At 38.8% G+C, this 24291-nt stretch overlaps 1 protein-coding gene across 3 annotated transcripts in view; it reads right to left on the bottom strand.

The window, feature by feature from the left end:
• tlk2 (tousled-like kinase 2) overlaps positions 1-23465 on the bottom strand; it is a 29784-nt gene extending 6319 nt beyond the window's left edge. The window contains exons 1-21 of one of the 3 annotated variants that reach the window (XM_083567353.1): positions 23303-23465; positions 20073-20161; positions 18649-18917; positions 18488-18537; positions 18053-18113; positions 16520-16659; positions 15441-15547; positions 15276-15341; positions 8496-8578; positions 6999-7070; positions 5437-5503; positions 5152-5195; positions 3283-3381; positions 2926-3030; positions 2709-2801; positions 2259-2369; positions 2035-2171; positions 1314-1466; positions 1120-1186; positions 877-974; positions 370-451 (exon numbers count right to left, since the gene is read on the bottom strand). In XM_083567353.1, coding sequence (XP_083423479.1) covers positions 370-451; positions 877-974; positions 1120-1186; positions 1314-1466; positions 2035-2171; positions 2259-2369; positions 2709-2801; positions 2926-3030; positions 3283-3381; positions 5152-5195; positions 5437-5503; positions 6999-7070; positions 8496-8578; positions 15276-15341; positions 15441-15547; positions 16520-16659; positions 18053-18113; positions 18488-18537; positions 18649-18917; positions 20073-20161; positions 23303-23415 — 2106 coding nt within the window. In that variant the 5' untranslated portion in view covers positions 23416-23465. Of the gene's footprint in view, positions 1-369; positions 452-876; positions 975-1119; positions 1187-1313; positions 1467-2034; positions 2172-2258; positions 2370-2708; positions 2802-2925; positions 3031-3282; positions 3382-5151; positions 5196-5436; positions 5504-6998; positions 7071-8495; positions 8579-9547; positions 10289-15275; positions 15342-15440; positions 15548-16519; positions 16660-18052; positions 18114-18487; positions 18538-18648; positions 18918-20072; positions 20162-23302 lie in introns of those variants that run through there. The other 2 variants (XM_083567351.1, XM_083567352.1) reach the window with 2 other exon arrangements.
• Between the last annotated feature and the right edge of the window lie 826 nt (positions 23466-24291).

Below are 24291 nucleotides of genomic sequence, written 5' to 3'. Positions count from 1 at the left end.
AAAAACTATTTATTAATATAGAATTATTAGTGTACTACACGTGAACCGAATCGAAAGCCCTGTACCAAAATATCTCGTTACGAATACGTGTACAGTTACACCCCTATTATATATATTTTAATTACAGTGTAACTGTAGAGATTGTATACATTATATGATCCTTCAATATAGCAATGCACTTCCTGCATTTGTAAATATTTTATTTATCATTTACTTTTAAACACACAATTTTCTTGAGTGATGAATAAAAGATGGCTATAGCCCTGGATGTAGCCTAGGAGGCCAGTCAAAGCTCCAGTGTTGCTGCCCAACACTAAGTGACGAAGCTAAAATGTGGAAAGACATGGTAACACATGGTAATTCTCCTACCTTGTAGACTTCACTAAATCCACCTCGGCCGAGCAAATGCAGGAGCAGGTAGCGGTCGTTCAGTGTGGGGTGATCTTTAAACCTGACAAAAGCAAATAAAAACACAATGTTAAAGGAATGTTCCAGAATATCCCCCGAAAAATAAAACTGCACTCCATCTAGAACATCTGTAATCGCAATTAGCTTTTACTGTACTGGGAACATAAAAACACACTTGTATCAAATTGTTGTTAGGGCAGTCCAAAGAATTTTTTGAATTCTTAAGTCAAAAGAACATCTCGAAACTGGAACGACGTCATTGTTCAGGTGTTATAAAAGCTTGATTAAATTACCTAGCAACTTTGGTAAGCCTGTTTAAAAGTAGCTGCTGTCATTTTAAAAATCATGGCAACTTGTCACATATTGCAAATGACAGCTCTCGGACATCTTTTATAAGCAGGCTTTCATGTAAACAGTGGAGCATTATCCAACTGAAAAGTGAAACAGCAGCGAGAGGAGGAGACCTACTGGGAGTTATCTTCATTGTGTATTCTCTTAAGCTCTCGGATGTGAAGATTCCGCACTCGTTCCAGCCTCTCCAATTCAACTTGGATCTCTGCTTCCTCCTACGCAGAAGACAATTTTTTTTTAGGCTCAACACAGATCGCCATAATAAACACTCCGAACACGGAATGCCGTGTCTGTTCCAACAGATTAAGCATGATAAAGTAAAGAAAGCAGACATCTGGTTGACTTGGCCATGCTCTTTACCTTCTTTAAGTGACCAAGTCTCAATTTGAAAATCTCTTCTTGCTCATGATATTCCGCTAGTGATAACCTGCCAACACAGAGATAGCACATAAGGCATAATAAAAAGTATAAAAAAAAAATAAATAATAATAATTTTAAATACATAATGCAGCCGACATATAGAGCTTCCACCTTTTTTTTTTTTTTTAACTCACATTTCATTCTCTGCTCCATTGCTCTTGTTCTTGCGTTTATTGGGTTCCAGGTTGGGTGGCGGAGTCTGGGCTGCGCTGGGTGGCTTCTTCTTAGCCAGAAGCTTCCTCTGTCTCTCAATGTCCTCTCTTTGAGAGTTTACCCGCTCCTGCTGCCTGAACAAAAAATAAATAAATAAATAGAATCTCAATTGATGGATATTTTTTTTCCCCAAAAGGGGAAAATAACTATGCTAAAATGACTATAGCACCTAATGCTCATGATAAGATGATTTTTTTTTTTTTAGAAAGTATGTGTAGTTACTTAGCTACACATAGCAAAATTATGTTGGTAATGAATTGTTTATTGATCCAATTAAGAAAAATGAAAATTGCAAATGACATCTGACTGAAAAATGACTGCACAAAGCCAAAAAAAAAAAAAAAAGCAAAAAGGCATTCCAAAGGGAAAAACAGAAAAATCTATTATACGAACAGTTAAACTGGTTTATATATAACCATATATTTATATAACATTTCTGAATAAAATTTTCTTTGCATTTTCTAAATTATTATTTTTGGATTATTAGCTGACTGATGACTTGTCATTCTGAGGTTACAGTTGTCCATTAAAGCTCAAATCTGAGACGATGTGCTACACACAATTTAATAACACAAAATTTATGATCATAAATCAGTACTGGAAATGAAAATATGGATCAATTGATACTGGTCGAGGTCTTACTTGATTAAATTTTGAAATGCATATCCATCGGTCCACTGCTCGGTAAAAGACGCGCCGTGTCGCACAGTAGTGAAATGGCCCAGCCGGAGACGGTCCTGCATGCTCTTGTCCCTGCATGCCATCTTCTCCTGCTTCGACTGAACACACACGTGGGCTCACTTAACACGGGCTTCACATTATATAACCCTCATCCCCAATGCCACACAGCAGCGAGGTGTCCATACCTTCTCAATGAGCAGCTTCTTGCTCATGGTCACACACTTGTTAAGGCGTTCCTTACAGCGCTCCAACATTCTCTGCTGCTCATCGATCTGTCTGCGTAGGTCACAGTTCACCTGCAACACAAACATACATGCTGTGAACTCAAGTCCATGCATGTCAGGACAGGCAAGTTCATGGGACAATTGCACAGCATTTACAAGATTTTTTGCATTTTACATCAACTGTAATTTTTTTTTGTTTTTATTGCAAAAGCAGATTTTATCAGCCCACAAGAATGTGTCCTTTACTCTGAATAAATGTTTTCCTCCTTATGAACACTTGGTAATGGAAGCAGGATTTAAACGATTCAAAAAAGCGGTATGTATTTCTGTCCGATTTTCGGATAACATTTTACGGTTGATATCACCGGCTTCTTATGCCACCCTAAAGTGTGCGGTTTCCCCAGTGCTTACCCTGAGCAAATCATCGATCCGTCCCTCTTTCTTCTCAAGGTCGGAACTCTTACTGTTCTCCAATGCGGCCAGCTTGTCTAGAGTCATGTCCGACTGAGTAAGAAACAAACGAACAAAAAAAACTTTCAAAAGTGCCGCCAAACACATTCTACGTTATCGTCTTTACTTATAATGTAACGTGTCATGAGGTACAAGTGTGTGAGAGACTCTATGGTACCTGTGTTGCCCGGTGCTGCGTGTGTGTGAAAGCTGGTTTAAGGACGCACGATGAATGAGAGTGGTCTGTATTGGAATTGATAGAGGACGGGCTTCCTTGCTGCACCTGCCAAACAAAAACAATTAAAAAAATATATAGACATTCATTCGCTGCATTGCGTAACATTATAAACGCCGCTTCTAAGTACATAAACATGCTGCACCATTAAAATCTTAATTCTAATGAACTTTTAATCTGACAGCTGGGTGAATAGACAGGTAATGCAGCCAGAGTAGTAGAGAAAAATGACAGATTGGCAACAGGAGTGCAGAAGAAAAGAGAAATGGATGAAGGAGAGAGTGAGAGCAGGAGACTCACTGCAGCAGGAGGGTTGGAGAGAGAGTGCTGCGGGGAAGAGCGAACCACAGGAGGAATACCACGAGCCGGACTAGTGCCAGTACCACTACCCCCCGCAAACTAGACAAACAGGGAGAGAATTGTTATCTTAAAGGGTGAGAGGTTAGTATAAAAACAGAAAACAGCTCTCATCTTATTGTGAACTGAGCATATCATCAAAGTTTAATCCAAACAACTCAAACTGCATTCATTTAAGGGGCAATGCCATATGTTGCTGTTTACAGGAAGCGGTTCTCAGTGGCAGCCATCTTTTCGTGTAACACAAGACTGCTGGATCGCTCGCAAATGCAACCTAGTTGCAGCAGCCTCACCCGTCTCATCCTGAGTACTCTCTAACCTTACGTAGCAGTTCTCAGGCTAATGCACACAGTCACTGCGTCTAGCTTGCGTTTCAAACTGTCCAAACATATTGCATTCTTATGGGCATTTGTAACAAACTGTTTAGGTCCTCATCTACACGGCGATTATTTCAGGAGTTCACAAACACCTTTTTCCAGCTAGTTCTTACACAAAACACAAACATCAGCCAGGGGTCCATAATAAGTAGACTACAGTGAGTCACTATGCTATTTGCTTATTACGATACTAAATGAAGTCCTATATGCTTTGAGGTTTGATTAATAAAGCTTTACAACAAGTTCTGAAAGGAAAAACGAGGACATTATGTTTACTTGGTCTGTGTAAAATAAATAAAAATCAAGCTATTCAATCTAAGGGATGGTATTTAAAAGATGGTTTTTATTTTTTATAAAAGACACCTTTCTGCACAAAAAAAAAGGCCGAAGCACTCAGTGTTCCAAAGGTTTGCTCATCAGCGAGTACTCTGCTGCTGGCATTTTATTAGTAAACATAATTACGAGCCTAATATCACGCATCAATAAAACGTGAATAACGACAAAACGGACGAGAAATTATTGGGATGTACCGTTTTCTGGCCCGAAAACAGAAACCGAAAATGGCATAACGCAAATACTTTTTGCATAATTGATTGTATCAATATATCAAAACTTTTTAATTTTGTGCAATTATATTAATCTAAACCGAAAAACTGCAAACTGATAAAATAATGTAGTATCACATCAAATTTGAAAAGCTTTATTAAACAAAATATTTTAGAACAAACTTGGATATGTAATTCTCCACTGACTTCTTTTAAATGCAATACATTTTAAAGATCATTGTGCAAAACAGCCTTAATACAAACTAAAACCAACAGATGTAGCCACAAGTTGAGAATAAAGTTTTTAAAGACGTCTTTCTATTTTAATAAAAGTGGCAGGTTTCGATTTAAGGACAACAGCTGTTAAATACCTGCTTGCAATCTGTGCAGGCGATGGAAATCGCTCTTTGTATGGAAAGATACGTGTACAGTTATGATGTAGCAGTGACATTATACTATAAAACACGTCCCTACTGCTGACATGAGTGCCCTTTTTCTAGGTAGCCCTGTGATAACGGCCGGAGCAAGAGTCATAATCTGAGCGTTAAACACAGGAGGTGAGGCAGCAGATTTTCTGCCTTATTTTTTCTTCTTTTGGCAAAAACGATAATTCCGGCAGAAATCTTTTTTAACCGCAATGCGAAAATTTCGTGCAGCGCTATGAAATTTTAACATTTGGAACCTTGTATCTTGTACTAAGGTTTGCGCTAACAACTAATCAGAAACTTAAAGATGCTTCACAAGATGCTACAAAAGTAAACCTTTTCTGTTTTTTAATAGGAAAGCTGATTAGGATGTCTGGTACTGAAGTACACACACACACACACACACACACACACACACACACACACACACACACACACACACACACACACACACACAGAACTCACCTCAAAATAATCACTGATTTTGTGTCCTCGACTTCCTGCTTTGGCTGACAAAAGAGAATTTTTTTTGTATTATTATATTTTGTTTTCAGAATTTTTAACACACCTATCACATGATTTCAGTTGCTGATTTCTTAATATTTAAAATGCACGCAAGTTATATTATCCTGCTTTAACCTACAGAAATCCTGCCAATAAGGCTTGAAAGATTAAACACCAAAAAAAAATTGAAGAGTCAAAAATTTGGAGCGAGGGGGGTGGAAGGGAGAAGAGAAAGAAAGAAACTACCTTGGCTGTCAAATGGGTCTCCTTTTCTCTTTCGTGTTCGCTGGTCATTTGGCTTCTTTTCAGGTGTCTGTGAGAGAAAAAGACAGAGAGAAAAAGCAGATGAAACAGAAATGTATGACTCCATTACACAATTCCTCTTGTTCTAGACATTCCTTGAAGATGATGAGAAGTGTTTTTACACAACCTGCAGACTAGGCAACAGGCTCTTTATGACTAAACAGACAGTACAGTTCTACTAAGACACACACACACACACACACACACTATAGATCCTTTCCAACAGCAAAATATTAAATAAATAAAATTCACATAGATGAAAAAATAAGTATGTCTAAGAAATTCCTGGTGTGAGCTGCATATATTATCGCCTTAAAGGCATTTGTGACATGTTCTAGAAGTACTTCTGAAAAGCTTGACTATTTTAGGAGCAATGAAGTAGGAATGAAGAAACCAGTGAACTGACATTCTTCCAAAACCACACCCCAACTACGTTCAGGCTGCGACTGTACTGTACTTGGGGTCAAGGGCACGAACCGACACACTGATTACAGTGAAAATGCAATGCAACAGACGTAGGTTTCTACAGATCACAATAAAGAGCAACACTTTTTCACGATTCATAAACCGAACAAAGCGAAAAAAACGCTGGAAACTCCTGCGGATAATTTTATATGAATGTTTGCAAGCTTCACCGTAATCGATGATTGTACACTCGTGTAGGTCCGTCCCCCTTATGCCACCAAAACAGCTCAGATCAATCAAAACATGGAATCCGCAACACCTCGGATTGTGTGCTTTGGTATCTAGTACCACATTAGAAGCAGATCCTTTAAGTCCTTTAAGTAGCAACGTAGACTCTAAGGATCAGATTTGTTTGTTTAGCACATCCCACAGATCTTTCATTGTGAGTCTTTGTTTCCTATGTGCATCAGTGAGCTTTGGGTGTCCATGTCCTGATTTGGACCATTTTGGATAAATACTGACCACTGCATATTAACAACAATATGCTTTTTTTGAAGATGCTGTGACCTGATCATCATGTCTTGTATCGAATGCTGCTCAAATGCTTACACATGATCATTTATTCTGCTTCCAATACATCAACGTCAAAGACTGACTGTTTACTTGAGGCCTTATATATCCCTCACATCGAAAAGTACCACTGTAATGGGTTGTTGTTCATGTAAGTGGTTTTAAATGTTATGGCTGATCGGTGTATTTTTTTTATTCATTCATTATTGGGCTTAGATTACTGTGTCTTTTATGCCAGATGAGTCCCTGTGAATTAGGTGTTTGACAATAGAACAATTAGAACAACCTAATATATCCCTGTGATTTGTCTTGTCACCACCACTGCTGTCAGAGCTGCTGTTATAGAAAGATCAGCACCTACTGACTAATCAGCGCTGTGGGAGAAGCTATATTAAGCGACTTTGACAGGAAAAGTATGCACAGGATCCTGGCCAAACTACATAAAACTAATCTTAGATAGTGATGCATCAGGCTGTGTTCAGCTAGAATACTTGTGTGTGTGTGTGTGTGTGTGTGTGTTTGTAACTAACCTCAAGCTCTTTGTCGCTCAGAGAGCCCACGCTACACAGACTATGATTGGATGACTCGTTGTGCCCGGAACCCTATAGAAAGAAAAGAAACGGCAAATAAATGAACGCGTACGGCACTTCAAATGCTAAGGCACGAGAGCTGCTACGAAATCAACATCCTGTTTACGAGTGCGGGGCTCGGCTGCGACACCAAGACGGCCTTCGAATCAACCAAATGCTGCTATTCATTACCCCTGGACATTTTTCCATCCCATCAGGCCACAGTCCTGCAATGCCAACAGCCTTCAAGGTTGCACACAGGGACACAGCGGGATGGGGTGGGGTGAAGAGGAAGTCTTTTTTTTTTTTTTTTTTTATAACAAATCATCTCTCTTTCAGGCCACTTCAGCCTCAGTAGAAAAAAAGCATGAATTATTCACAATCACAATAAGACAGGACAATCTGCCCTGACGCGCATCCCGAAAGAGACTCGTGTTTCTGGTGAAAGGTTTCCGCTGCCTCTGCACTGTTTCACAGTTTAATCATCATTGCGATATGTGGTTCTGCCACATTCTGAATATTAGGAAAATATATATACACACACGTCCCTGTGACTACCTAGTTAACGATACACCTTACACCTTCAAATTAAACAACCCTATGCGAAGCACACAGATTGTGCTTTAGGCAGTAGCAGAGAGCAATCTAATCTTTACTGCTTTGTCATCTGCCAAAAAATAAATACATTTAAAATCACCGGAGTTAAAGTTTGGACATGACGCACTCTGCAATCCGGCCAAATTCAGGAGGCAATCTGCATATGGCCTTATTCACATGCATGTGTATTAAGGAACACACAAGATAATTTAAATAGCAGTTGTTAGTTCAGCTTTAGAGCAGTACAATCCAGCAATACATATCTAAAAGGGCAAGCTGTCAGTGTGTGCAAAGATCTATCAGATTACAAAAAACATGTACAATTCAACTAAAAACACACACAACAATAGACATCAGACAATTCTCACTAACGGTGTCTTACGTTAAATATCATGCTGTTGTGCAGCTCGCCTTTTATTTCTACACATGTTGGTTTCTAGTGTAATCCCACACTTCGTCAGTATCAGTTCTGCGTGTCTTCAGTGATCGTTTGTGTCCTGAGGATGTTTAAAAACCGGTACTGATGTGTTCACTTTAGTACTCGCTGCACAATAATCAGTATTTGTAACTGGATATATACCAAATACATCCTATGAAAATGGGACTAACCTGAAGGTCTTTAAAACTACCAGCAAGGGCAAACTTAATACAAGCCTCAATACAACGGTGATTAAATTTAAATTTCAGCAACGTATAAGGCATCAAATCAGGGAAGTGGCGATTAAAACGGATTGCATACAAAAAGATTAGGACAAGATTGTCTTGACGCTGTAGTGGACGGAAGTAATGTGTATTAACGTATAACGTGATGATGATGAATGGGGTTCTGAAAGACCAGAGAAGTGTGTCGGCATGGCGGACCTTGGCGACTCCGACCCCAGTGAATCGAGCCTCGAGTAGCTCCTGCCTCCGAGGATCCAAGCTATGCAGTTCCTCCATCATGACTGTGATAAAAGACAGAGAGAGAGAGGGAGACAGAAAGAGGGGATGGTTTGCATCTCATTACGTAGCCATAGTGATGCTGTGAGGTTTTGATACCACAGTAACGTCTGTGTGACATGTTGAGTCATGGGCCACTGATGCATGCATTATTAAGACCTCGGATTGCGGTTTCACTAAGCCTGAGACTTACAGCATCGTAAAGTCAGGAATCACACGACTCCAAGACACAATCTGTGCTGTACAAACTACTGAAAACAATTACACCCCATCATATCACATATCCCCTGACTAACACTGCTCTACTTAGCCAGACTGGCAGAACTGGACCTGAATAACTTAATAAGTCAGTAGCAAGTCTGAAAAGGTGGCTGGAAGGAAAAAAAACAAAAAAAACTAAACAAAACATGAAATCAATACAATGCCAGCTAAAGTCTACCCAGCTGTCCAACGAGCTAGCTAACATATACACGCTAATCAATCAAACCATAAGGCTAGAACCGAAATATGCAATCATTAAGGATGCAACAAAAGTTATTCCTAGCCAATTTATTCAAAATGTAAAAGCTAAACTCACATTTAGGAAAATCAGCCAACCAAGGAAATACTTTGACCTAGAAAATACTTTACTCGAGCCAAATACCATGCAAGCTATATAGCTAGAGCTAACAGACAAACTGATTTAAGAGAAACCTCCATGTAACCTATAATAGTCTTAAAAGCACAAGGAGTTGAAAACACATCTGAATAAAAAGGTGCCATTTCATGTATCTTCTTCACATTTTTATTAGCCACTTAACAAAAAGGTGTTAGCTGAAGCTAACCTGGTCTGACCCATGGGGTTTGGCACCATGATCAAGACATTGTTTGCACTCTTGTGCTATTAAACCCAGCAGCTGGTTCGATTTTTTTTTCGCAAGTTTTGACAGTCAGCAAATAATTAACAATAAAACATTACAGAGTACTAGTTTTACCTGAACTGTCGACGGTTTTGACTTGTGATGTATATATTTATTTTCTTTTTGAGGGTTTAGTTTGTGACCGCTCTCCCCCTCTTTGTCACTACAGCCCTCGTCCTGGGTTAGCCAGACATTCCCGAGCAAGGCCTCGAATCCCCGAGTCTCGCCAGCGCGACGATGCGGCGCAAGACGCGTGGTTTTCGGCTCCGACTCCGAGCAGCAAGCGTAGGATGCGGGATCTCCCGACACGAGGCCTCGAATTGGTCAACCTTTTCTCTCCTTACGTTTCGGGTTTAAAGACGATGTGTCAATTGATCAGGCTGTATACTCCCCTTTTATTATCGTACAAAGCGATGGCATGCTGCCTACACTGCGATTTTCCAAACAGCGCCGGTCAAGGCTGCACCGCTCCGAGCGACTTCAATCTCGAGCCTCTTCTCGAATGGATCCGTTGCCGATGTCTCTACTGCGGGCCAGCAGCACCGAGCCGGGGCTCAACGCCTCAAGTAATCACAGCTGCGTCTCAACTACGAGTCCCGTGTGCACCTCTTTCTCTCTCTCTCTCTCTCCCCAGAGCAAACACGACGTGGGTAAGAAGTGAAGCTCTTCCCCAGGATGATCAGTTAAAATCCGGGGCGATTCGGTTCGGTTCTCATCTTTCGCAATGTAAACAATAATCGGTAAAATCTCATATTTTCTCGTGAGATTGGGCAAGATTTTTTTCGGGCTATCGACCACGCCCCGTTTCTACATAACATACATTCCGTAAAAATATTTATTTTTCCTATAAGACGTCTTAATGAATGTTCAACATTTGAATAAAAGGTCCTGAATAAACCCTACACTTTTAGAAACTGTACTTTTCCTTGTGTTTCAGTGGCATTATTATTGATTTTGTATCAAAAATTTTCACCTGGAAATGTGAATACCTTGATGATGTTACTTAATAGGACATTCAGAACCAAAGCATGCTGCTTTAAAGCTACTCGAAACCATCAGTTTTCCAGCTTTCCCTTTAATGTCTTGCACACAAAGGTCTCATTAACGTTACAACATGGTCAGAACACCTTTTACCGTTTAACAATTGGTGATTAAGTTACTAGTAATTAATTCATAGGTTTGAATACATGGTCAGGTTTTGTTAGAAGTGGTACTTCATGATGTTACTAAGCCCTGATTGCCGCCACAGATGCTGAACACACACACACACACACACACACACACACACACACACACACACCAATTTTTAACTCGAGGTGGAAATGTACTCTGCATTCATCTTTAAATATTCAGTTTACTTTTGTTGATGTGTTAAAATCTATAAAAATATGTAAAACCATGATTCACGAAAACCCCTAATCAACAGAGTGCACAAAGTTGTGAAGCATAAGTTGTTTCTCGCCTGCACTTCACAAAGAGCTGAAGGAGGTGTGATCTTATCAACTTTAAACAAAGATCTTGATGGGATTTGAGACTACTCAAATAAACCGGAGAAATGGTACATACTGTAAAGATTGACATTATGTAACACAGATCTTGGGAAGGCTACAAAAAAAATTATGTTGAACTTAGAGATCCTGTGTGGAGATGGAAAAAAGTTCCAGAAGGACATCATCTCTGCAGCCTGTCACTGATCCTGGCTTCAAGGCAGAGTGGCTAGATGATTTAGTGGCTAGTGAGATTTTCTGGTCTGATGAAACCAAGATTGAAGTGTACGGCTTACACTCGATTCTAAACAGTACGTCTGGAGGAAACCAGGACCCGTTTATCAGCTGTCCAAAATTATCTTTACAGTGAAGCATGATGGTAGCAGCATCGTGCTGTGGGGCTGTTTTCTGCAGCAGGGACTGGGCAACTGGTCAGGGTTGAAGAAAAGCTGAATGGAGCAAAGTACAGAGATATTCTCAATAAAAGCCTGTTCCACAGCACTCAGGGCCTCAGATTGGGCTGTAGGTTGACATTCATACATGACAACAACCCCAAACACACAGCCAAGTGGCTTAAGGATAACTCTGTGAATGTCCTCGAGTGGTCCAGCCAGAGCCCTGACTTGAACCCTACTGAAACAAACATCAGTTTCAACTGTTGCTTACATTTCGTTAAATGTATACACCAACACATTTCCAACTGTGCCATTTTTTTTATTTAAAGAAACACAAACAACAGATCCTATATCTTTATCTAGAAATTAAAATCCGATCAGACTTTTAATCAGAGCAATTTGTCATAGAGTGTATCGGTGTATCCGTTCCGTTAATGCTCAAATGCTCATAAATAAAATAAAAAATAAAATAAAATGCAGCACACATTTCTATCCGATATTTTTGCAGATGTTGTGCACATATGCATCTTATATACCATGTCAATAAATGTTGATGTGAGTGTATGCTGCAATAAGAGACAATGATGAGTTTTCGAGTATTTTAGAAATTGAAGAAATTTCTTCTTATCTTCTAGGAATCTTTTTCATGCACAACAGTCTCCAGAGTTTTCACAGAATAGTGTAAAACAAACAACAGCTGCAATAAATAAATAAACAAATCAAAAGAGTTACAATTTGCAGGTAGAACATGAAACAGGTAAGAAGTTGAGCAGAAAAATCATTTTAAAATGTACAGTTTTTTGAGCTTGAAAGTGGATTGGCTACAGTAGATGACCACATAGTTCTCTGTTAAAAAACAACAATATGAGGTGTAAATTTACTGAACCTGAATGAATGAATGACCTGTAAATGTTTTAGACCTGGATATTATTAAATTTTTTAAAATTTATTATTTTCAACTTTTCATAAAAAAAAAAACAAAAAACAAAACAACCAACAAAGAAAAACAGCATATCTGACCTTTCATTAGAAATGGGTATGCATTTTAATAAAAGAAGACAAAATGATTGGGATGTGTTAAAACTTTTATAAAGAAAGGTACCCTGGATTTTTAATTCCAACATACACCGATTAGGCATAACATTATGACGTTATAACATTATGACCAGTGAATTAAATAATACTGATTGGTTCATGGATATGGTGAGGGAAGACATGCAGCTAGTTGGTTTGAAAGAGGCAGATGTAGAGGACAGAGTAGTATGGAGACAGATGATCTGCTGTGAAGACCCCTAATGGGAGCAGACAAAAAGAAGATTTGAATAACAATGATTATCTCTTTATCATGGCACCTGTAAGTGGGTGGGTTATATTAGGCAGCAAGTAAACATTTTGTTCTCAAAGTTGATGTGTTAGAAGCAGGAAAAATGGGCAAGCGAAAGATTTGAGCTTCAAATTGCTGAAGAAGTTAATGCTGTTAATGCTCGACAGATCAGAACTGTTTTGGAAGCAAAAAGGTGGAACGACAATGTAGAATACATCATAAGGAACATTTCTCTTTCTTTCTTTCGTCTTCACCCATTAGGGGTCGCCACAGTGGACCATCCGCATGTTTGATTTGGCACGTTTTTACGCTGGATGCCCTTCCTAACGCAACCCTCCTTATTTATCCGAGCTTGGGACCGGCACTAAGGCTTGTGCAACCCTAATGGATTGGGTTGGTTCCCTGACCGGGGATCGAATGGCCGCAGCGGTGAGAGCGCCGCATCCTAACCACTAGACCACCAGTGGACCTTATACATCATAAGGAACATAATATATATAATGTTATGTCTGAGTAGAGTATATCCCAATGTAATCATTTTAACTTAGTATAGGTAAAAACACAAAGACTATGTTTTATGGCAGTACAGAGGTTCAACCTGTGTGACCTAATTTTTCAAAAATAAAATTTTTCAATCACCTTTTGGCAGATGCTTTTTGATCTCAGCATCCTATTGCACTTGTAAAAATTAAGGACAAATTAAAGTAAAAAACCGATGTCTTTGTCGATGATGTCAGGAGCACTCTTCTGGCAAGCTTTGGGTCTACACTGCCACAACTACATACACTATATGGACACCTGGCTTTCCCAGCCATATGTGGTTCTTTCCCAAGCTGTTATAGCAATGCTGAAGGCACACAAATGTACAGAATGTCTTTGGATGAATTAGCATTACCTTTTCCTTCACTTGAACTAATAGACTCAAATCTGCTCTAGCATGACAATGCCTCTGCGCACAAAGCAAACTTCATGAAGATATGGGTTGGAGTGAAAGATCTCCTGCTATATAGCTCTGACCTAAACACCTTTGGGATAAATTGAAACACTGACTGCTCCCCAGGCCTCGCCTACATCAGTACCTGACTTTACTAACACCCTTGTGTCTGAATAAGCACAAATCTCCACAAGCACCCTCCATAATCTAAAGGAACATCTTAAGGGAATCATAAGAGCAAATATTTGGCAAAATACAGTTGTGTGAAAAAGTGTTTTCACACAGGGCCATCTAGTTTTGGATATGGTTTTCCCTCAATAATAAAAACCTTCATTTAAAAACTGCATGTTGTGTTCACTTGTGTTATTCTTTTACTAATATTTAAATTAGTTTGATGATCTGAAAAATTAACGTGTGACAAAACATGCACAAAATAAATAAATAAATAAAACAATCATTCAAACACGTTTTCACACCACTGTAGTGTAAAAGTTATGTCTGTGTTGTCAAGGTTTGTCAGTACCAAGATAGTTTGAAACAGGGATGAGAGGATGGAATTATGCAGTGCCAAAATAACAATCCAGAAAAGGATTTCATGCAGTCACGCACGTGTATAGTGAATGTCAAAACAGACTTTAAACTGAAACCTGATCATTATTTCTGCAGTCTCCAGGCCTCCAAGTGAGTAGTTGGAACACTTGTGGTTCAGAAATGCTCTAGCAGAGTACCTGGGCTTTTAAATATGAACATTACAGGAACATGCAATAGTTAGTTTTAATCAATTTCTATCTTTATCTCCACAGAACTTTCTCAAATTAGACTCAAAGACAAACTAGTATTTACTAAAACAGGTCATCTTTAATTTTTTACAATATAAATGTTTAAAAACATTTAAAAGCATTTCCAACATGTTCAAATTTCTCATCACTTATAAATCAAAAGGTCCATCTCTCCACTCAGTGTCTATTTGTTTGCTGTGGATTTCCCTGCTTTTCCTGTCTCAGTCCCACGGTGCAGGTTGCAGAGGTTTTGTGTTTTTGCGGTATTTACACTGCACCCAGACTCTGTACATGGTCAGCTGTTTCCCCCGGTTCACCTGCAGTCTCCTGTCCACCAAATTCTGCACCTTCTCAAGACCAGCTTCACAGAACATATCATGTAGCTCTTCTGTAAGAACAAGGGCAGAGAAAAAAACTGAGACAGAGCAATGGATAAAATACGAGTAGCAAGTGAAATACAACACAACAAACTGGTATCAAGTAAGATCAACTTACAGATATCATTTGAAATGTAGTAGTAATGTAATTTCCACAGCAATTCTTTTTTTTAAGAAAAAAGCTGTACTGGACGCGACAAATAAAGTGCTGCATTTCTGTAGAAGCCATATTCAGACTTCAGTTGTGCACAAAGCGAGGAGTTGATACAGCAATTACACACAATTATTAATTTCGGATAAAACTGAATGGAGCATTTCTTAGTTTTAATATGGTGTCAGACTTTTGGACTCAATTGTGTACCTGTTAGTGTTTACGGTTAAGCTGGACTACAGAACCACATTCATACACATGGTATACTCCTAGAAACCTTTCTGCAATGTTCTGGATACATTATGTTGTGTGTGTGTGTGTGTGTGTGTGTGTGTGTGTGTGTGTGTGCTCTTTACCTTGAGTAAAAAAATAGACCCGTGTTCCGTCTCCTCTGACATAGAAATTTTCAGATAAACACCTCCCTGAAACGTGAAAAACGTAAAAATTAATCTCCAAACAACACCCTGACAAAAGAACAGAACAGAATGACACGTGCATCTGAGGCATTTTAAAGTTCCAACCCTTTTTGAAGCGAAGCTGGGCCAAGTCGTAGCGTCCATAGTCCCGCAGTAACAAAACCCCACCGGGTTTGAGCAAACTAGCCAGCTTACTAATGGAGCTTTGCATCCTCCAGAAAAAAAAATAAACACATTTTTTGCATTACATTTTTATATTGTTAATAAGCATTAATAATAAGATAATTATATGATTCAATGAAATAAATTTTTTTTCGAATTTACAGGAATAACAGTTTAACAGTTATGTAAATTTGGTAACGTAACATCTTCTCGAAGAAACACACTATACGGGCAAAGTTATTAGGACAACTGACTTTTCCAGCTATATGCGTTTCCTCCCCAAACTACATGCATGCAGTAGATTTTCCCTTCACCCAAACCTCTTCTGGCTTTAAAGAACATATGCTTTAAATGGTTTGACGTGGAAGATTTTGAGTGGCCTGCTATGGAGTCTATTGAAACCTACTGAACATCGTTGGTATGAACTGGACTGCTGACTGCACCCCAGGCCTCCTCGCCCTACAGCATTACCTGGCTTCACTAACACTCTAGTGGCTGAATGAGAACTAATTTCTACAAGCACACTTTCTGAAATCTAATGGAGTATTTTCCCAGAAGACAATAGGTTGTTATAACGGCAGATGGGGTCTTAAATGGGATTAAACTTTCTTTCGGCTTCTCCCATTAGGGGTCGCCACAGCGGATCATCCGTATTCATGATCCGCATGTTCGATTTGGCATGTTTTTACACTGGATGCCCTTTCTAACGCAACCCTCCCCATTTATCTGGGCTTGGGACCGGCACTTAGAGTGCACTGGCTTGTGCAACCCTAATGGTTGGGGTCGGTTCCCTGACCGGGAATCGAACCACTAGACCACCAGGGAACCTAGGGGCTTAATTGGGATTAAATGTTATAAAAGTACAATTATTTTATAGTCAGGTATCCCCATCTTTAGTCCCCATAGTGTATCTTCTTAAGCTGTCTGGGTCAGCCAGTCATTCTGGAGTCATCTGGACGTTCGCCTGAGACTAGAAAGAGGGGACGTGCACTAAAATCTGTCCTATGCATCAACACACTCACTTTTCAGGGTGGAGAGCAGAGAGGACAAATATGAGAACAATGACATCGAGGCTCTGTTCTGGCACTGGATAGGCATCTGTGACGTCGCTCAGGTCGTGGACAAAGGCGTGACATCGGAATGGGTTGTACTCCGGGTTCGACTGCAAAGTTTATTAATCAGACTGTAAAAAAACAGCTTTGTGTCTCAAATGGAAAACTTACGCCCTATTCTGGACCATCATTGAGCACTAACACTAAGCTAGTTACCTAATGCAATTAGGAGTTGAATGTAAAACCTCTCATGTAATTACTTTTGAATGCTAGATTGAGTTTTTACATTAGAATGCAGCTCAGGACAACCATAAGAACAAGATTTGCCGTGCATTAAATTAAAGAAACATTTCATAAAAAGTGTTGAACACAGATGTTTTGGCTTTGGGTGTTCTGTCTGGTGGGTGCTGCTTTTCAAATTTCCTGATGTGTAAAATAAGCAGGAGCATTGCTGTGCACATGCATGCAAAATCATACATCCTGTCAAACAGAAAGGCTTCTTTATGCAGTGATGTGCCTCGTCACAACACCCCGGTGTGAAATGTTTTCCTAAAACATCACAACATTACGCACTAGACTGCTAACTCGGAAAGAAAGAGCCTGTGACTGTTTTTTTTTGGTAAACATATTTATGTTATTTACAGAATATACTGTATAATAAACTGTTGAAATGTCAAAGTAGCCCAATTATAAACCTGGAATTAAAGGAAAAATATTAATGTCTATTTGGGGTCATTTGACCAGAAAATTGGGACTCCTGAGTTAAAGGAACAGTGGCAAAAACTGAAATGTCCCTTATGATGTAGCTGATCAGCAGAAACATGTCTAAAGTTTCTGTATAGTCTTTAGTTTTGCTCTAGAACTGCATCTAAAGAATATTAGAAAAAAGCCAGATAATTTTTTCATTTGAACCAAATCATTTTGCATACAAACCAATGCTGAATGCTTCATTCATTTGGCATGATTCCAAACTTTTTGCCTAGAAAGGAAGTGATCCTTAGTATATAGCTAACATGATGTCATATGGTGTCAAATAATGTCTGAAGAATTATGTATTTAAAACAAAAACAATGCTTTCATAAATGCAAATGGATTTTGCATGCTTAACTGGAAGATAGAAACCTCACTTTAGTTTGTTAGCTACATTAAAGCAAACTCATACCATGAACATGCCGTAGCTGATTGGTACATGAACAATGTGCTTGCCTTTTGTTGCTCTCTCTTTTTTTTTTTTTTGTCCAATCGAAGTTAAAATATATATACACACACACATGTGAGTAAAATTATTTTTAGCTTCTAAAACATTACATCCATTTCCTCTTTCCGATCATTAAAATGAATGCATGATTCTTTTTTTTTTCTTGTGTTCCTCTTACAAACTTGGTGGAAACCAGTAACGAACCAGTGGCGATCTTAAAAAAAAAAAAAAGGTGTTTATGTATGGCGTAGAAGTTGTTCCAGTACTTAATGAGGGTTTTGGATTTTAATGACCCTCTCGCTTACCTTGACGAGGTCAATAGCTGTGTTGGAGAAATCGCAGCAGTACACAAAAAGACCTGGATCACTGAATTACGAAAGAAAAGAATGACATGTTCAAAAGTGTTTGTGAATATAAAGATGTATAAAGTACAAAGAAAAAATTTATTAAATGACTATTACTACTACTGCTACTTTTCAACAAAATTTCTACCCACAGCATCTGTATCTTGTGGGGTTATTTGGACTTATTTCCCTGTACTGAGCAGTAAAGAGAAAAATTACTGGGGCGATTGTTTGTCACCTCAACAACTGTCCTTAGACATGCGTTAAAAGTGAATTTTACTTGAACAGATATTCTTCTTTTTTTGGCCTGTAAACAGATATGGCAGCTAGAGAATCGATTATCACCACCTGGGTATTCCTGTAGTAGTGTATTGTGTTAAAGTGCTCATGTCTTACTTGTTTGTCTTGAGAATGGGAAAGACTGTATTGCCAACTCCACAGCCTACCTAAGGCAAAACACGCGTTTATTTACATATAAAGACTAATAGATCACCTCGCACGCCCCCAATATATACACACGTGCCTGCACACAAACACACGTATATGAGCTGACCAACCTCCAGAATGCGGTAGGAGGCCGAAGCTCCGGGAAACGCTGCTGCTTCTTCGTTGACAGCAGATTGTGTCTCTTCACCATTCAGTTCCAGCTTCACCGTGGTCTGGACGAGATCCTCATCAGACGCTGTTTCTTCTCCAGTACTCTGAGAACGCTGAGGGCCGAGCTCAGGGAACTCAGTGAAGAGCCAGTGGCGATCTTTAAAGAAGCGGTTCTCGTGGATGCCGTAGAAGTCGTTCCAGTACTCATTGGCTCTATTCTCAAAATCATCTGTTGTAAAAAAAAAAAATAATAAAGGGGATAAAAATAAACATACTGGTAGAAATATATTATGCAGGCTCAAAAGAACAATGGAAGAAATTATGCTAGAATATTAAAACAATAAACCTGGTCCTTATAGGAAAATATAACACTTTATCATGTTACATAGAAAGCACAAGGCCCTCCATCCTGAAAACTGAGACATTGGTGACTCCTTAAAAAAAAAAAAAAATCCTTACAACATCAAGTACGCTTTGTGAAATCTAAGCTGGTACTGAAGTAATAATACTGTATCAGAACATTTCATTAATATAAAACTTAAGAAAATTAAACAGCAGATTCTGACCAGAAGCGTGTACATGTCAGTGAGATCACAAGCTATCCTCTTAGAGGTCAACCAATAAAGGTTTTAGCTGAAGTATATATTCGAGTTAAATGTCATTCATTCAAAATGATGTACGTGTCAAATTCGAAAAACAGAAAATAAATATTACATGGAAAAAATTAATAAATAATAATAATAAAAAAAGGTCATGTTGACTTATTTATTATAAAATTATACTTGTATGTTAATAAACCTAATTGTGAGAACTTGTGTTATTAATAGTTTATTCATATCATAAGACTAAAATCCAAATATCACTTTACACCACACTATACTGCACATAGACACTTTAAGGACAATCACACTAAATCACTTTAATTTGTACTCTGTCGATACGCATCCATGTATATACATATATTTTTCTGTACTTTATACTTTTATTTCCATTTCGTTTCTCGTGTTAAATGTTAGACAGTCGTATAAAGCGTTGTCGTACATGTCGTACTCTGTATGTATGTGTGTGACAAGTAAAATATGAATTTGACTTGAAATATCACTCGAATACCCCACTTATATCACCCTTTTATATAATGTTTTAAAAATAGATTTTCTGTTTTGACCCTCTTCTTTTGATGGTTTCTTTTTCAAGGGGAATTGTACATGTACTGAAAACTGTCAACAAACATTGTGAATTACTTGTCAAATGTTTTATTTACTACTTTAAACAGATATTACAATAATACAAATTTTTATGTAATTAGTAAAGATCAGATTCCCCTGGTGGTCTAGTGGTTAAGACGCAGTGCAGGAAGCTGCACTCATGCACATGCTGTACCCACCTTGTTTCTCTGCTGGAAGAGGTTCACTGTTCTCCTGCACTTTTCTCCGGGCAGCATTTTCCTGCTCTTCAGACCACTGAACGTTATCCCTATTAATCAATACAACACAGAAAAAAACTAAACCTTCATGAACCAGCTCTTGTTTCAACTCATTGAGCCTAATGTAGAATCAGAAATTCATAGAAATTATTATTTATTTATTATAATGGGTGGAAGTGTTTAAGAAATACAATAATGTCATAGAATATACACTGAGTAGCCAGATAAGAGCAGAGCACTAGGTGCACATACCATATAACCCACAGTGAAACACTCGTACAAGTGCATCAAGCCTAAAATTGCTTTTAGAGTACATTCACAGCACTTTTTTGCTGGTCTGTTGGTCCACATAGTGCAAACATTATCTACAACTGGGTGTTGTGTTACAACAAGGTTTCATTTCCAATATCAGGATTTCCCAAAGTGTTTATTTTTTCTTATACACTTCAGCATTTTATCCATGTAATTTTTTTATATAAAAAAGATATGCTATATTTTATATCACACACGCACACCTCCTTCACAGAAAACCTGTAGTCAGACTTTACAATAACTCTTCTCTGTGTCAGGAGAGGGATCTCCTTTACTGGCATCCATATACTGTAAATAGGGACATATACATTCTGTGCACTTTCTCATTTATTAACCGTAATGTAAATCCCATCAATGCATCTTAATCTACAGACACTTTGGTATTCCACCTGATGGCACTGATATGGTCATGTACTTTTATTCTTCCTTTTGATTAATAGCCGCACCCGTATATACAATCATCAAGCACATAGTGATGGTATATTACTAATAGGCAACATTATATCTCATTAATGCACCTTAATAAGCAGTTCTCAGATAAATGGGGAGGGTTGCGTTAGGAAGGGCATCCAGCATAAAACATGTGCCAAATTAAATATGCAGATCACAAATCAGAATTTCATACCGGATCGGTCAAAACCCAGTTTACCAACAGGGAAAAAAGAAGTGGAGGAAAGTGGAGGTTTGGGTTGGTCCTATGACTGGTAAAGAGAGAGAGGAAGCTGATATAATGGAGAGGAGAAAAATGGATATGTTGTGTGTTCAGGAGACCAAGTGGAAAGGGAGTAAGGCCAGGAACATTGGAGGTGGGTTTAAATTGTTCTATCATGGTGTGGATGGAAAGAGAAATGGTGTAGGGGTGATTCTGAAGGAAGAGTACAGTAAGAGTGTAGTGGAGGTGAAGAGAGTTTCTGATAGGGTGATGAACATGAAGCTGGAAGTTGAAGGGGTGATGATAAATCTCATCAGTGCCTATGCTCCACAAGTGGGCTGTGAGATGGAAGAGGAGTGAGTTAGATAAAGTGGTAGAAGGTGTACCTAGAAATGAAAGAGTGGTGATTGCGGCAGATTTAAATTAGCATGTAGCTGAAGGGAACAGAGGGGACTAAGAGGTGATGGGTACGTATGGCTTTAAGGAGAGGAATGTGGAAGGGCAGATGATTGTAGATTTTGCTAAAAGGATGGAAATGGCAGTGGTGAACACATTTTATCATAGGGTGACGTATAAGAGTGGAGAAAGGTGCAGACAGGTGGAATATATTCTATGTAGGAGATGCAACCTGAAAAAGATTGGAGACTGTAAGGTGTTGGCGGGGGACAGTGTAGCTAGACTGCATCGGATGGTGGTCTGTAGGATGGTTTTGGAGGTGAAGAAGAAGAGGAGGAGAGTGAAGACTTGAAGAATAAGATGGTGGAAACTGAATTAGGAAGACTGTAGTGTGAGATTCAGGGAAGAGGTCAGACAGGGGCTCGGTGCTGGTAAAGAGGTGATTGGGTAACTACTGCAGAAGTGATAAGGGAGACAGCTAGAAAGGTACTTGGTGTGACATCTGGAAATAGAAGGGAAGACAGAGACAAGGTGGTGGATTTAGGAAGCGCAGAAGAGCATTAGGAGAAAGAGGTTGGCAAAACAGAATTAGGATCGGCAGAAAGATAAGAAGCAGGTAAAAAGGGATGTGGCGAAAGAAAAGAAAAGGCATATGAGGAGCTGTATGAGAAGTTGGACACTAAAGAAGGAGAAAAGGATTTGTAACGATTGGCCAGGCAGAGGGACCGAGCTGGGAAGGATGTGCTGCAAGTTAGAGCAATAAAAGATAGAGATGGAAATGTGTTGACTAGTGATGAGAGTGGACAGATGGACAGAATATTTTGAGCAGTTGATGAATAGGGAAAATGAGAGAGAGAGAAGGTTGGATGATGTGGCAGTCGTGAAGCAGGAAGTGGATAGGATTAGTTAGGAGGGAGTGAAAGCAGCGATTAAGAGGATGAAGAGTGGAAAGTCAGTAGGACCAGATGACATACCAGCATGGAGATGTTCAGGAGAGATGGCAGTGGAGTTTTTACCCAGATTGTTTAACAAGATTTTAAAAGGTGAGAGGATGCCTGAGGAATGGAGAAGCAGTGTGCTCATCTTGTTGCTTGTACAGTGTTGTGTATATATCTGTGTACCGGCTGCTGGAACATTACAATTTCCCTTTGGGCTTCAATCAATCCATTAATCCATCAATCAACCAACCAACCCATTTATCCATACCATGGAAACTTTCATCTACTCTACATGGACCAAAGAACAGGGACATTAGATGTTTCCTGACATTTGTGTTTCTTCTCCAAATTGTTACAAAAAAGCAGGAGGCACACAACTGTATAGGACGTCTTTGAATGCGGTATAATAACATTTTGCGTTCACATCAACTTCAACATCAATATTTATGACCTCAAAGTTTTGAAAATATAGTGCATTTACATATACACATCTATTTATCTATACATTTATAAATCAATCCATCCATCCATCCATGAGCAAGACGATGACGTAGCAATCACGTGTTTAAGTCGCTACAGTACTACACCAGTATGTATAGCAGTAGGCGCGCTCTCTCTCTCTGTGTGTGTGTGTGTGTGTGTGTGTGTGTGTGTGTGTGTCGCTCGCTCACACTTCAGTGTTGTTAGTGTACTGCGCGTTTTTGGATGCAAGACCCGGCTATTAAAACCCCCAAAGTCGGAAATGGTTCGGTGTAACACACACCCAGGCAACAACAGCCATATTGATAATGATTAATAATAAGGAAACGTGTGTAGTAAACAGACCCATAGCGCTATAAGAGCGTTCACTAGAGTTATTCAGAGACATTGCTCCCACACGGGCTTTAACATACCAGGCGTTGTGTTGAAACACTTCCCGCGGGTCTGTGAGGAACCGAGTACCGAACTGAGGCCGCTTGGTTCCGTCCACCGGCTCTGGTGTCGCTCCATTCGCAGAGTCTGTCATGTTCCCTGCTAGCACACCGGCACTGTTTCCCCACCCTTATTCCGTCTAACTCCACCTCCTGTACTGGAGCTGAGGGGAGGAGCCTTGTGGTCCCGCCCCCTCCGTCAACATCTATAAGATAAGATAAACCTTTATTCGTCCCACAGTGGGGAAATTTCTAAAAATTGATCTATCTATCTATCTATCTATCTATCTATCTATCTATCTATCTATCTATCTATCTATCTATCTATCTATCTATCTATCTATCTATCTATCTATCTATCTATCTGTCTGTCTGTCTGTCTGTCTGTCTGTCTGTCTGTCTGTGTGTGTATGTATGTGTATATATGTATATATATATATATATATATATATATATATATATATATATATATGTGTGTGTGTGTGTGTGTGTGTGTGTGTGTGTGTGTGTGTGTGTGTGTGTGTGTGTGTGTGTATTGCACATTTGTTAAAATCGTGAACGTCCCTCTATCTATTTATTGAAATACATTTGCCCACTAACCACATTTTATTTGACTGATGAATGATATGAACAGCATTTCCACAGTTTTATTTAACACGAGTTATATATTACAATGAATTTATTTTTTAATGTATTATTTTCCATTCTGTAGAGCTCATAAACATTTCAGAAAATGATTAACTTACAATCAATGGATTTGGCTCTTTATTATAGCTTTGACCTGAACAATAAAAAGTTAATAAATATTTCCTACACAGTTGTATAATAGTAGTTGAAATTGATCATTATTTTATAAAAGTATAATTTTATAAAAAAAAGCAACAGTAACAACAACAATAATAATAATAATGATAATAATAATAGACAGACCCTTAGTGCCCCTATTTCTCTTTTCTTTTTTAAATTTGAAT

The sequence above is a fragment of the Silurus aristotelis genome (genome assembly GCF_946808225.1).
Source record: "Silurus aristotelis genome assembly, chromosome: 17".
In the NCBI taxonomy this organism is placed as follows: domain Eukaryota; kingdom Metazoa; phylum Chordata; class Actinopteri; order Siluriformes; family Siluridae; genus Silurus; species Silurus aristotelis.
Note: the sequence above shows the minus strand (reverse complement) of the source record. Positions and strands in the feature narration are given on the sequence as shown.